Here is a 15,541-nt window from a genome sequence, read left to right on the forward strand (position 1 = left end):
AAGACATTATTCACAGCTGTTTTCCTTCCAAATAGTTCATCTGTATGAACCACCTCTGATAAGCGTTCACATTTGCTCATTCATGTGCTCTCTTCCCCACAAGGGCTTTTACCAACTACTTTTGAAAGGAAATGCTTTTCAGGGCAGCACAGCACAGCGTTTTGGGGCTGCCTTAACCTGTGGGCTTGGTTCCCCCTTGGCATTTGCCTGGCTGGAGGCAGATGGCAGTGGGGGTCTCTGGGAGCTAGTGAGCAGGTGACAGGCTCTGGGTGTGCTGTCTGCTCCAGCATGCTGCAAGGCAGCCAAGCTGAGCTCCTCAGGTCAGTTGTCCCGTGACGTTCTGAGGATTGCACTAAATCTGGGAAGGAGGAAATCAGGCTGTTGCTGGCTGTGATGTGTCTGCAGCCTTAGAAATCTGATTAATATTATCTTCAGGAGTAAGACCTCAATGTAGTCACTTCCAGCAACCTATTCAATTATTTTTTAAAAGCTTCAGCACCAGATATTGGATGCATACAGTTTTACATTAACCCAATTTAATTTTTAATATTTACAGAAGCAGTGAAATTAGAAGATACCGTAGGCACATCAAATTGTAGGAGTTACCAAGCCATGAACTGTATTTTGTGCTGGTTTATATCCCAAACTGTGTCAAATCACAAGACCTTTAGATATGTAAGAGCAGGAATGAGCCCATTCTGGAGAGGCATGGGAGTTGGTTGCAACAAAGGGATTTTAAATCTAAGTTTCCCAGAAGTTTGGGGATTGTGAAGATTAAATGTTGCTTTGGAATCATCTTTCTGTTGTCTGAGGCGTTCAGTCCAGTGCCTTGACCAGACACCACATGCTGCTTGTTCCCTGTGGCAAACCTTTCACACTTGGCAGCTTGGAGAAAAAACAGAATACATTTGCTGGAACTTTACACATACATTAATTCTTAGCCAGAGTTAAAAGAAAATCAAAACAATAATTTCATGGATAAAATGTTAAACCATTGAAAATGGGGACTTCTAATAAAACTGGTGATTTAATCCATATCAGCAAATTGCCCATGGCTGGATCATAGAATTGTCATAGCAAATTAGTCCAGTGTGAAGGTTTTAGTCTCTGGGTCAAAAGCACTGGTGTTTCCCATCACCCTCAGAAGCACAGTGCATAGCTCAGAGCTTGTGGTAATAGAAAGATCAATCACTTTCAGGTGAGGGCATAAAGCACCTCAGCCTGTCCTCCAGAGGGCAAAGGGGGACAGAACCCACTCAAAAACAGCTGCTAGAAAGGAATGCAGCCTAAGATACCCTGCTGTGAAAGTGGTTTGTTTGCACAATGGTCTTATGAAAGATGGCCTACTATATAGCTGGTGGGATTTCATTGTTGGTCTTCTACAGCCAGTGGGGATTTAACCTTTAGGCCCTCAGATGCTCCCCAGTGCAACAATCTTTGTCCTCAGTAACCTTACCAGCCATCATACTTCTCATCCAACAAACATTTGGAAATCCCAGCCTGATTTCTCAAGACCTCCTAAAAAGTGACTGAAGCAATATCCCCAAGTCAGAGATAATCACAAATGCCTTCCTGCTTGCAGAAAGGGGTTTTAAAGCTTTAAAGGAATTTTAAGCTTAGTCACACAATAGTTCATGTAACTTGGCTACTGGTGGAAGGGATAGTCAACCTAAGTAGCAGTTTGTGTGGAAAGGAGGAGGAGGAACCGTGTAATCCATCCCAGAAAATTTGTGCTGCATGAGTGGGGTCCTATGCATGAACAGACTCCCACTGTTAAGCTCTGGGGTGAACAGCACTTTAACCTCAGGCAGACAAGGGAAAAATGCTTGACTGGACCTTTCTGCCTATTGGTCTGTGGAGGAGATACTACACTGTGTTAGCTAAGGAATGTGCCCAACTTGGCTCCCCTGGGTTCATCTAGCAGAGATGAATCCACACTGTAAATCTGAGTTCATCCCAGACAAGATGACTTAACTCCTTTAGAGGCTGCTGATATTTCTCCTTTTTATCTACCAGAGAGCAACATCCTTTCAAATTCCAGGCAGAAGTTTCCCAGAATCTCAGCAACATTTCCTCCTTTACAACCGTAAATTCAAACAAAAGTATCTTCCCACATGTCTTGGTGAAAGGAGAACAAAGTATTAAGTTGCTCAGCCTTCCAGCTCTGCTGATACACAGCTGAACATGTGCTGCAATTGCAGATCCAAACACCACTTCAACACCTATGTTCTTCCCAGATTCAAAAGCCATTCATAGAGGGGCTCAGAAGAAGCCTGTGGAAGTTTGCCAGCACTCAGGTAAAATGAATTGAATTATGTTTCTTTGGGGTGCTTTGAAAGGTTTTGATGAGAACTGCTTAAGCTAAAAGGAACTTTCCTTTAACTCTTCTGCATTGCTACTTCCTCAGGAGAGATTTTGAACAAATTTTCCAGATATAGATGGCTATGTTTGTATTGGAGTGTTACACATTTTCTATGTGGCTAAGAACTGCAGATGTAGCTGGCATTATTTTCATTCTCCAAGCTGTTAAATGAATCAAGATCTAGACAAAAAAAAAAGAAAAGAAAAAAAAGATTGGTACTTTGCAGCCCCTGTGTAAAAATAATCACCATGGGAAAGAAGTCAAGGCCACATACAAGCCTGAATTTATGCTGCAAATTATACTTGAAACGTCATGGTGTTTGGATCCTTATGAAGGGCTCATTCCTGCTAGGCAGAGGGCTGGCTGCAAAGGTCATTTGTGCCAGGAGTTTTCAGAGTTCCAAAGTGGCCTTGCTGACCAGCTTGGAGGAACAAATTGCACCAAGGGTAAGTTGGGGAGATGAGGAAGGATGGCTGTTGTGGCAGAGCCACTTAGAAAGAAACCTCAAGACTTTCAAATCCTGACAGCCAAAGTGGCAGAATCTGCTCAAAATGGCATAGATTTAGGAAGGGAGATAAAAGTACAATAACATTTCCCTCTAACTATCATACATGTAAGGCCTGCTTCTGAAAAAGATGTCTGTTCATGCAGTCTAGGATTCAGCCCTTGTTTCGAAAAGTAAAAAAAGATGTTTTCTCACTGTCCAGAAATATTTTGCCCTGTCCAGAATATAGGAAATCCTGTTATACAACACGTAGGAGATGGGTGTCTGTCTGATCTTTAGGAAGCAGAATTAACAGAAGTTGTATCAGTCAGAGGTATTTAAAAACAAAATTAGCAACATGGAATCTTGTGGAATGACCTGACAGGGCAGCATGTGTTTGCTTTACAGCTTGACCTTCCGGCACTAGAAGTTTAAACAAATTCAGAGATTTTCACTGGCCTTGGTACTCAGCTTCTCTTATCCTATGTCACTTCTCACAAGCTGTGCAAAATAATTACATATGCAATGGAAAATTACAATTTTTCTTCCCTGTGACTTTTTCCCATAATGTAAATCTACTATTTGCCTAAAAACCAACAGGGAGCAAAAGTTATTTAACATTAGATTTTATTTTTCTTCAGGCAAATTAATTATCAATCAGATAAAACAAAAGCATATTAAGTGAGTTATTCCTGAACTTGTTTTTACCGAAATTGCACATGGCACTGTAGGGAATTGCCAAAACTAGCCAGGTAAATAAATGCACAGAGCTTTCAGAAGACAGTGCAAAGCAAAGGCATAAAGAACAGAAATTAGGGACACAGTACCAGCTCTCCTGGGAAGCTTATTAGTGAAGGTGAAAGGATTAAAGAGAAGAGGACAAAGAATATTAATGCTTACTTTTCATTCTCCCTCTCCCCCAGACTTTTCCAGGGAAGGTTTTTAAAAGTTTGAACACACTCAAATCTAAGGGGACAGAATTAGGAATCTGATCTGGCATCCTGTTTCAGGGACTCTCTATGATCTATGGAGCTGACATGGCTGCTCTCACACATTATATCTAACAGTAATATTATTGCAGCTGTGAAGAAATCCCAGTGTCTGTATTTCTGGATGATTACAGATGGACATCATGCCCTGGATATAACCTTTTGGTATGGCATGCTGTAAACTGTAAATCTACCTTGACAATCAGGAGCAGAACTTCAAATCAAGAAGTGTTGGTTTTAATTGCTCAACACCCAGTAATATTGATAGGAATGTGGCAGTCAAAGCAGAATATAAAGCTCTGAAAACATACCAGTCAAGTCCTCACTATGTAAAAATCATCCCTTTATACCTAATTCAACATTGGAACGGATGACCAAAACTATTTAGACACACACACTCAGCTCCAATTTAATCTGCAGTCCAGCCCATAGGATTTCCATTAAAATGTATTTAAAAGATAGGTCTTATCTCTTTCTCTGTTTAGCAGCAAAGCTATACATGACAGTTAAATAAATGCATATGTCTCACTAAAATATTCTCAGATACAGTTGTAACCTAGTTTCCTAGGCTATGCAATTAGCTGGAAGAAAATGGTCTTTAATTTTCACCATTATCTTTGAACCCTCTCTGGGCACAACATTTATCACAAACACTATTCTGAATGAGACAGAGACACTGTTAGAGTACTTCTGGTGAATAGTTAACAACCATAGCAAGAGCTAGGACTAGCAGGGATTTTTTCCCCCACTGTTAGCTCACAGATTGATTTTCTTCTTCTGCCTTTGTGTTATTCCTTTAATGAATATTAACAATTTTGAGCCACTGGGAAAGTTGATTGGAAAAAAAAAATCAGTATCCCCTAATGATGGCTTTGTTAGAATTGATAACCTCTCAGAGTGCAATTAGTCAAGCTTCAGACAAGTAATGAATAACTGGGCAAGCTGAGAACACCTTTTTTCTCCCCACAAATTATTCATACACTCACAAACACACAGAGTTAAACATTCATTTCTTATCTCTGCTGCCCTTCTCATAAATGTAATTGAATGTTTCCCTCATTTGTGCCCGAGAAAGATTACTTTCTCAGGTAGAAACAGCAAAGAGGAAAAGCATGGCTGTACTCTTATATCTTTTAAATGCCTGTTATGTGAGCAGCTTAAAAAGCAATATCTAGAAAGGTTTTGGGTTTTATTTTCCCACTGTATTTCTGGCACCATCACTCTGGTGCATCATTTCCACTCATCTGCTGAAACAGACACACAATGTGCTGTACACTTCATGCCCTGTCTGAAACAGGGCTCTGCTGGGCACCAGGATGCAGAGTACCCAGCACATCTATCCTGTGCTCCCAGGAGAGGGCAAGAGATACAACTGAGTTTTTCAATTCAGTGATCTGATTTCATCACTTATTATTAACTGTACAGAGCTGCTCCCTATTGTGTAATTAATCAATTACAATAATAGCACATTGAATTACAATAATAATTCCTGATCCTACTCTCCATGTCCCCCCCACTTTTATTTTACAGCTAGAGAGTCTACTATTCAGCAACTTCAGGGGTTCATTATTATTCAAAATGAAGTCTAACACCTAAGATAGAAAGCTGTTTTTCTTTTTGAATTAAATCTGGCTGACATTTACTTAGTAGTTTCTTAGATTTACAAGTAAAACAAGAGAAGTAGCTTTGTTATTTCAGTCTGCTTTTATAATTTTTCTAGAATAGGTTGAATTAAAAAACAAACAGGAAGCCCATATACTGGGTTTTGCAAATGAAAACCCCTTTGAACAGCTAAAATGATAGACTAAATTCAGGGGTTATATGTCAAGTGGTTCAAGATTTTCATCAGAGATAGATACAAGAGTCTAAAGCTAAAATCCCAGCTCTGCTTAAATTAAAGCCAAAGATTCATGATCACTTCAGCCCAAGATCATGTAAACCAGTCAAGAGGAAGGAGGAGCTCATCTGCAAGTTAAGTTGGAAGGAGTCTAAATTAAACATCCTTGTGTGATACTTTGGTGTGAAAGATGTCCCAGAAGGTGACAAACAGCTCTGAACAAAGTTAGGGCTTTAGTGAGATCAAAGGTCTGTGGAATTTGGTAGATATTAATATACTTATATAAAATATTAAAGTCATTTCTACAGCACAATGAAAATTTCACCCTGTTAAAATAATCTACAGATGGATTTAAAATTAATGGAATTAATTCAAGAGTTTTCTATTACATGCTGTATTTTTTCCACAACACTGTTGTTATTATCTAAGACTTGGCTGGATGACTCACAAATACTGGAAGTGACTCACGCTTTCCACTGAGATCACCATTAGGACAGGTAAACCCTGAAGAAAGGTGCTTCTGGCAGGTATCAGAGACAGTGATTCATGCATGAATGCAGGAGACAGATGTTTTCCCAGCTGAATGCTCCTGGTCATCTTGGCCACGTCAGAAAAAAGGCAATTGCAGTCATCACAGTGCAGAGACCAGCCAGGCAAGGCTCCAATCTGTTTGAGGAGGCAAGGGTTCCTCATTTTCTGTTCTATAGCATCCAATATCACTTTGACAGTTTTGATATCTTTACAGAATCACTGGCCACTGATGATCCTGCTATAGGTATCGAAAGTTCTACTAGAGAAAAATGGTTGGCATTACCTCCAGCTGTGAGGACATAGTAGATGGAACAGAGAAAAGAGACTAGTGCTCACCTAGGCATCATGCTGGAAACTCACCAAGTCTAGCACACTGTTCTAGCACAGAAAGATGCCCTCCTTTCCTCTTCTCCCAGTAATTAATGCAGGAGGAGGAAAATCAAGACATGGATCATGATGAATCCCCATGAATTAAAATATGGACTCTATGGAAAGTGGTACAGCATAGACGATCTACAACTTGTGAGGCCTTTTGTCCTGACCAGAAAAAAACCTGCCATGTGTGCAAGATGGCAGAAAAAACCTTTGTCAGTTGCTGGAACATGTAGTAGAAGATAGGTACTTTTTTGTGGCATAAATGGGTAGTTCCAGCACCTGTCTTGGATTCCCAAATGGTAGTAGCTCAAGTGACTTACACCAGTGGTACACCACATATAGATTTTGCCATATAGTTTTATTTTTCTACTGGCAGTAAAATATGTTAAAAACACAGTGAAAATATTCTCACATAGCCATTGAGAAAGGAAGAAAGAACAAGACACATAGAAGACATTTTCTGCATGAAGTAACTGTTCTTTCTGCTTAAAAATGTCTTTGGGGTTCAATGGGGAATTTCAATAGGAATCCCAAATGTTTGATTCCCCTTGAGCACATTCATTAAGCATGTACAGGCAGACTTTCAAACATATTCACTTCTCAACAACTCCTATTAAGAATAATGAGACTTGCTGTATGCTAAACAAATTAAAGATGTAGCAGGAACAGGATAAGGAAGCAAAGCCTTCACAAACACAGCAGTGCCAAGGATCTGTCACTGAGCTCAGCAGTGCCTCTTCTTGGCCCGTTCTCTTATGTCGGCGCTACTGGAAACAGTTGTCAGACGAGGCAAACATTGTAAGCTGGTTTCTCATTGCAGTCATGCAGCACCTAACCCTGAGAAACTATGGAAAACTATGTCATTATTTGGCTTCATCATATTTACATTGATCTGACATGTACACAGAGGAATGGGAACCAGGACCTGAAACTTCACATGCCATGTGGGGAACGAAAGTCACTTGTTGAACACAAACAGCATGTCCGGTGAGTGCCAAGAATCACAATATATTAATAATATTTTCTCTGTGGCATTAAGAAGCTTGGAATTAAATCTAAAAGAGCAAAGAAGTTGCTTGGAAAAAACGTTGTGCACTTTCACTGCTGTCGTATGTCACCCTGCCAGCATGACTGATCCTACAGAAGATGAGCCAAAATAAAGAGTGGGTGATTTCCTTTGCAATGAGGACAATAAAATATATTCGCTATTAGAAACAAACCATAAAGATGAAAAGAAATGTGGAATGAAAAAAAGAAGATTATGAAATATTTGTATTTCTTGCAAATACTCAAAAATGTAATGAAATAAAATTATCTCCATAAATCATGGTTAAGGTAATCTGCTGACAGCAACTGTTTTCCCAAACTGATGGACCCAAATCAATGGATTCCCTATTTAAGTCAAAACAATGCCCACCAAAAGTTTTGCATTACTTTAATCAAGCTTGTTACAAGGGGGGAAGGAAAGAGTAGAAGGAAAAAAAAGAAAGATAATCACTCTTTACTTAAATTGACACAACTATGCACTTATAAACCCCACCCTGAGGTCCTGGATTTAGCAATCCTGCTTGTTGTACCTGAGTTTAGATAAATACCTTCATTATGCCACCCAATACACAGGCACAGTTGCTGCTGAAGCCCTTTAATGGGCAATCTCTTAGAATGTTACTCAGCACATACCCCAAGCAGCCAAGTTCAAACAGGGTAATAAAACCTGCAAATGGGGAAAGGAGGAAGAGAGTAAACAATACTTTAAATGATTAAAGGGAGCAACCAAAAGTATTTCAAATCAAGTAAAGACTTAAATAAATAACAGAGGAACCAATAGTGACAACGAATGGCAGTAATAAGATGATCTCTGTGAACCTAGTGAGTGTCTCTTTGGGGAGATGGGAATATAAGTATCTCTTCACATCACAAGGTGGCTGTGAAGATAAGAATATTGCAATCTTCATGGCATTCAGGTAAAAGGACGATGGAGGCCATATTAACTTACAAAGGTAAAAGTGTGGTAACCTAGAAAATAACCCAAACCAACAAAAAACAGATCTATGGTTGCAGCTGGTATGGGGCCTCCTCCACAGTTGCAGCTTTCCTGCAAATGAGTCCCATACTGCCACCAGCTAATGTTTGCAAACATCCACTCTATCCTTTAGATTATGGTTACAGGTGATTATGAGAGAGCAAGTTGCAGCAGCAGTACCAGCTAGTTCTTAGCTAGCCTCTACAGCCAACATAAAGCATGTTAATGCAGACACCATGAAAATCACTTTTGTGACTTTTGTGACACTTTTGTGTTCCAGGTACTGGTACCTTCCTGATAGTTTAAACTCCTGGATTCCACCTCGCAGTGCAAAACTGGAACCAGTTTAATAAAAGCACTGGCTTAGTCTCGTTGACTGAGCTATTGAATGTGCAGTAACTACCTACATACTGATGCACAAACTTTCTGTAAGGTTTTCTTGGAGTCCTGTAGGCTCATAAAGACTGACATATATGCCAAAAATATGTAAATATGGATAAATACACAGGAAAATCCAGTTATAGAATTTGAATTTAACCTGCAGATCAAATCATCTGGGAAAGTTTCTTTGGTTTTTGCCATTTTACTTTTTTTACTGCTTTTTTGTGAGGGACACTCTAAGGTTATGTCCTAATTTCAGCCTTCCTCTGTTAATTCATATGTTTTATCTTAGTCCTTATCCCTGCTACATATGAAAACAAACATGTCAATAGCATCAAGAGATACTGAACGGATATTTAAGGTGATTAACAGGCACACACACCTGCTCCCTCACATTAACCTATATCAGTGTGTTCCATGAGGTTCCATTATACAACATGCCATAAAACAAGGTTACCAGGCCAGAGACCAAAGTACTAAACATCTAGATCTGATACCCAGCTGTAACTCATACCAAGTCAAAATTCACTGCAACAAGATGAAGTAGAGGGAAATAAAAGGAAAAACAAAGCAATTCAGAAGAGACACTAATCTTCTGCATTTCAAGCAGGGGAGATGCATAAGCAGGGAATTATCTATGTTACATTCAGGGAGAGTTTGGATTACAAGCTTTTATTAAAAGGCCATAAGTTACTATGTAAGAAAATCAAGTAAAGATCCATAATGAAGCTGCAGTTATATTCCTATTTGACTTGGGTGTGGAATTGGGGAGAAACTGCTCATGGGAAGTTTTGGCATCTGTCACAAAAATGTATTTAAAGCAAAGATGAGTTTCAGCTGCAAAGCATGAACCTGGATTTCCCCAAAGCTCACAGATGTTTGATTCCAAGGTTTGGTTCAAGCACATCTCTATGTAAAGAGTTGAATAAACCCATTAAAATTCACTCCAGCTGTTATTTTAAACCTGCTTTGAAAAGTAAAATAAAAAAGGGAATTTGAGCATCTACAGTTTAAGACAAACAGTTGATCTCTAAATCAAATTGAGGTGCATTCAACCAGGTCTGAATAATCACAAAAAATTGCACCCCTACCTCACAAAAGTCACTTTTAGTCAAATAACTTGGTGTGCAGTCACTGATTTTGTTAATTTGCACATTAAGATTTCCACAGTTCCTTTGGCATTTGATTTTCCTTCCACACAACACTCTTCTTGCTTTTATTCCCTATATCCATTCTTTGGAGTGTGTTTAGCCTGCTACCTGATTCTTCTTATTTACCTCTCTTGGATGCAAAACAGGAGCAAAGAGTGACTATCACAAACATATTTGATGTTCTGAGGAAGAGAAGGTTACACCTAGAAACAGCTGGGGAGGAGTGATGAGATGTAGCAGGAAATAACAAAAACAGCCTTTCCTTTCAACCAAGCCATTGTCAGAGGGACTCACAAGCCCAGGAGTGTGCAGCAGCTGATGAGGGTCAAAGCTACTGCCATTCAGAGTCTCAAGCTCACCCCAGTGCTACAGAGGTGATTGGGAATGCTTGCTGCTGCCCTCAGCAAAAACAGTGTGCACTGTACTCAGAGACAAGGAATCAAGGCTATCAATCAGAAATATTTTGGATAAAGCAACTGTTGCTTGTTCAGCCCTACAGAATTAAAATTTCTCTCTAGGTAACCATATAAACAGCTTATGTTTTTTCCTTCAGGTAGTGGAGCACAGATCCATTTATACTTTAAACTGTTTAGAGTCACAAAGGCCTAGAGCCAAGGATTTCTCTTCCATTAGCCTTATCATAGATGCAGGTCACACCTCTGCTCCAAACATGAAACACTCCCATTATTCAAGAAATGCCTCCCACATCCTCCCATGGAATGAGTAAAAGCCTTCTCTTTAGCTGCCATCAGTCAATAACCAGCTGCAGTTTGCCATTCCTTTCTCATCTTACCATTTTTTTCTTTCATTTTGACACAGTTCTGACCTTAGATATCCTCAAGGCCGTCATGTGTAGCAAAGCTCATGGCTTAATCCTCCTCCTGCTGCCTACACACTGTGAAGGTCCCATAATGGCATTTCACTTCTGCACCTGCTGCCATATGTTCCTATGCATCACCCCACTGAACACCTGTGGTCCATCTGCTGGTGGCCATTTACCCTGCAGATTTCTAAACCCAGAAAATATCACCTAAACATCTCACTGCTTGAGAGATTTTAAGAAAACAGCATGGCCTCTGTGGCTGCAAATGCTCTAGGTAAAAAAAGGTCATAGGATCATTGGACAAACGAAGTGTGGCAGCCCGTAACTCAGTTTTCAGTGGAAAAATCCTGTCTCAGCACCAGGATACTTGACATCTTTTAGCAGGAAGTGGCAAAGTGCATTCAGGTAGTACACCAGAGCCTACACTCCAGCTCTGGCTGATACAACTTTTCTCTTGCAGCTGGGCTCTGGTAAGCCCTTTGCATGTTACCCCTCACCTTCTGCTGTGTGACAAAAAGGATAGGCCTCAGACCCAGGACTGAGATCCCAGGACCAAGAAGTTCTGAAGACTGACAGAGCCCTGCTCACGCTGGGTGAAAGCCGTACTGGCACTCACCTCATTGCCAAAGAGGAAGGGCCTAACCTGTCAGATCGTACTTCTCTGACACCACCACTCTCAGAGGAGTAGCCTTGGCTTGTCACAAGTCAATAAGCTTTGAAGAACTAGGGAATGTGAAGCTTCCCTACTTATTCCAGGCTACATTTGGTTTATAATCTCACCAAAATGTCCATGGCAGCTTTTTCTGCACATCACTGCTCTGCTTCAGGACCATTTGCTGTTTTCTCATCGCAATCCTCATGGTCTGCATGAGTAACTTCCATTAACAAGGGACACTATCTTGCTTTGACACCTGATTTTTTTTCAGTTTTGTTGTTCAATATTAGGCAGAGGTATTTAGGAACAGTATTCAATTAGTAGAACTGTGTCAAGCTCAATTTTTTCATGATGATTACATGATGGTCTTTATATCACCTCTTGGTAATACTGAGTGTGGCATACTGCCTCAAGTACTCTGAAGAATGCAGATATGTGGATCATATCCTAGAGAAAGAAAAGATGGCTGGTTACCTGTAAGTTGAATTCTTTGAGGTGTGCTATCTACATGTTTGTTCTTTTTCTGCCCCTCTCACCTCACTCATGACTATTTCTGCTTGACTCACACTTTTGGAAGAGCTGAAGGAAAGGACATTCTCTCCAAGCCTACGTGTACATATAAGAGGGGGTCAGAAACTCAATCCACTACTGCTAGGGAAAAAGAGCAGCTTTGCTTTTGTTCTTCTTTCACAAATACTGTGTCCTCTTGACTCACAATCACGACCACACACAATAGGCACAACATCTTAAGCAACTTTGATTACAGGAAGGTGGCCCAACTTGGGCTTGAGACCTGTGATTTACTACACACAGGGTTGCTTAGAACTCCTCAAATTTAATTAAATATTTTGATTTCTATCCTACAAGAAGGAGAAATGAAGCAGGGTTGCCTTATTACCACAATCTTTCTAACTTTATCCAGTATACCTGTAAATGCCAGAGATGTTGCATATTTGGTAAGATAGCTAAGCTCCACTAGATATTCCTGGCTTTTATAGATATGTAAACTCAGATTTTGAAGAAAGTCTATTACATTTGGAGTCACTTCAAGTCTTCTTTTGCAATGGAATAGTTATTTCTGGGTGAAGGGCTTAAAACAGAAAATAGGGCACAAAGCTGGCAGCATTGCTGACCTGTCATAAATATGCTTATGATTCTTACATATTTACGTTAGAAGTATTTTTAAGTGCTCCTGTTGAAACCCTGTGTTTTGGAAACATCAGCAAATCTTTACATTCTGAGTGAAAATAGAGTCCCACTTTGATGACTGAGTAATTAATGGAATTACAGGAAAACAATCCTCTATGTTTCCTTCAGCTTAGTTGACCATTTTCCAGACTGTCATTTGACAGACTTTTAACTTCCAGCTTTTCCTTTTGGTGGGGATTACACACTGGGAAGTATAATTAGGAATATGGGCCTGTGGAATAATTTTGGGTACAGCAGCCAACTGAAAAACACCTCAAGCTTCTAAAAAAGCAAGAGCAAAATGGCATTTTTGAATAACATGGTGAGGCAGGCCCATGCCTTAGGTATTTCCCTCCTTACTTATTTTTACCTTGTCTCAGGTACATACCTTTTCTTAGGTATTATCTAACCATGCCTTTCCCCCTTCCAACTGGTCTTGGCAAGAAAACATAGTTAATCCAGGCCTACAGCAAACCTTGAGAGGCTCAGACATTTTCCCAGAGGAACGACACCTTAATCTGGCTGAGGCACATGAGAGTTTGGGTATTTCTAGGGTCTCTGCATTCCAAGATAAATAAAATGGCAAGCTCTTAAACACACCTGCTCCACTCAAGTGCTGGCAAATCATCAGCCCTCTCTTCCTGTAGGGAGACTTGGATAAGCAGCAGTCTTCCCTGGACTCCAGCTGTTCTGCAGGGAGAGGGTAAAGACCTCTACAACCACCCTACCTAGCTGCCAGTCCCAGTGCTGTGACCTCCAGTTTCATCCCAGAAACCTGCATTGAAAGTTTTGCCACCTGACTACAGATTTAGTCAGCATCTTATTTATACTGTGGATGAGTAAGTGAATTTTGTTTATATCAGTGTAGTCTCCCTTGCCAAGAGCAGTAACAATACACATCTATTGGAAAATAAGGGCACAGATTTCCATGGAAAGGAAAAAAAAACCAGCTTGCTGTTGACGCCTTCTTATAATTTTGGTTACTTCATGGTAAAGACCACACCAAATAATATGTGTAGTAGATTTTGCCAGTTGCTGGTTTTCAGGTTCTTGTAGGATATAATCTCCCCTCAGAAGGTAACCCCAACTAAAGCTATGCAAATAAATTGAATCTTCATTTTAATGCCTACTTTCAGTGCCTTGCCCTTGGTTAAAAAAGAAAAATAAAGAAAATAAATTCCCCCATTAGCATGTGAGTTAGAAGGAAATATTTTGTTGTTTTTCTGGGTAATGTTCCTGAGAAATTTTGAAAGAAATGGTTCAACATTTTAATTTTGAATAAACTGAAAACACATTTTGACTTTTGAGATTTTTATCTTCTGTTTTTTTGCTATCAAGTCCTATTTAATGAATAGTAAGAATCCTGTTTGAAACAGAACATTTGTTTCAAAACACAGTTCATTGGGGATCACTTGCCCATGTGTAAAATTGCTCAGTGCAGACTTTTGTGCAATAGCAGCTTCCCAGTGGACCATACTGACTGATTCTCCCCAGCTCATACAGGTACCACAGCAGAAGCTCACCACTGTCTCAGGAGCCTTTTAGTCTCTTTATTATAGAAGATTGTTTTATTTCTTTGGTGATCATGTGGTTAGTTTTAGATGCATTCAGCAGTTTGGTAGCATTTTCTTCCTCTCAATTTTCTAGGCCAGACAAAACTAAATAAATCACTGCTGAGAAGAGTTTAATATTCTCTTTAACATTCAGCCCAGTTTTGGTAGAAAGGTTAAATTCTGTTTTGTCCCCTTTCAGTAAGTATATCCCTCTCTTGTAAACTACAGCTTTTAATTCTTTTCACCCTCATGGGCTTGTACACAAAGAGGGACATACACTTTGGAGTATCCAACCAAGAAGGGCCAACCTTCTAACCTGAAGTCAAATCATTGCTGGTAAAATCAAGCACACTCAATGAAGTGAATTGACCAGCACTGAATGTTAATTACATCCAAAAAAATCAGTTTCTGTTAACTACAGAAACAGTTGTCATGTAGGTAGTGTAGACACTTTACCACATCTCCTTCTTATGAAGAAACAGATATACCATAAAATCCTCTGTGTGCTTTGCAGGGCAGCTTCCCTGGCAGAATAGGTATCAAACATGAGTTATGAGATTAACTAGAGACTAGCACCATCTAATATACTTTCCTTTGCTGCACAGCCAAATTCAATTTTGTGCTGTTGACCCTTGCAGCCAAAACAAATGTACAGCTGGGATGAAGTTGGCTGGTGACTCCCATTTGCTTAGCTTTGCTGGGGTTAAGGATGCTTGGAGTACTGCAGAGGCGTTGCCTGCAAGTCTCCAGGGCAAATGCCTCTTGCAGAGGCATACTTCAGTGACAAAGTACACCAAGCATCCAAGTAAACAATGCAAAATAACTATAAAACAGACACCTGGATGATGGGGAACAGATCTGGACCTGAAAAGAGACACCCTTCTGTATCTTTTCAGTGCCTGTGGTGTTCTCTTTACTATATCCGGCACAAAGCAGGGTGTAATAAAGCTGAAACTATGGATAACACAACAATTGTTAAAGTTCCTGATGAACTTTTGTTTTCCTTATAGACCACTTTTAAATTTTACTTGAGAAAACCTCATGCTCACCTATAGTCTTCTCATTTCAATGTTACAACAGAGCTCATGTCCCCACAACACTGGATCTAAATTCTTGGTAATATATGCCTCTCTTTGGTCCATGCAGCTTTCATGAGACGTATTGCATCCCTTTCATGTGCCTCTTCTCT

At 39.9% G+C, this 15,541-nt stretch overlaps 1 protein-coding gene across 1 annotated transcript in view; it reads left to right on the plus strand.

Moving 5' to 3' along the window:
* Positions 1-2,131: 2,131 nt before the first annotated feature.
* Positions 2,132-15,541, plus strand: part of LOC111923651 (uncharacterized) — a 47,475-nt gene continuing 34,065 nt past the window's right edge. Inside the window, exon 1 of the mRNA XM_086845564.1 lies at positions 2,132-2,297. Within this exon, the coding sequence (XP_086701690.1) occupies positions 2,225-2,297 (73 nt within the window). The 5' untranslated portion in view covers positions 2,132-2,224. The remainder of the gene's footprint in view (positions 2,298-15,541) is intronic.

The sequence above is a fragment of the Cyanistes caeruleus genome, chromosome 1 (genome assembly GCF_971803275.1).
Source record: "Cyanistes caeruleus chromosome 1, bCyaCae1.hap1.1, whole genome shotgun sequence".
NCBI lineage: Eukaryota > Metazoa > Chordata > Aves > Passeriformes > Paridae > Cyanistes > Cyanistes caeruleus.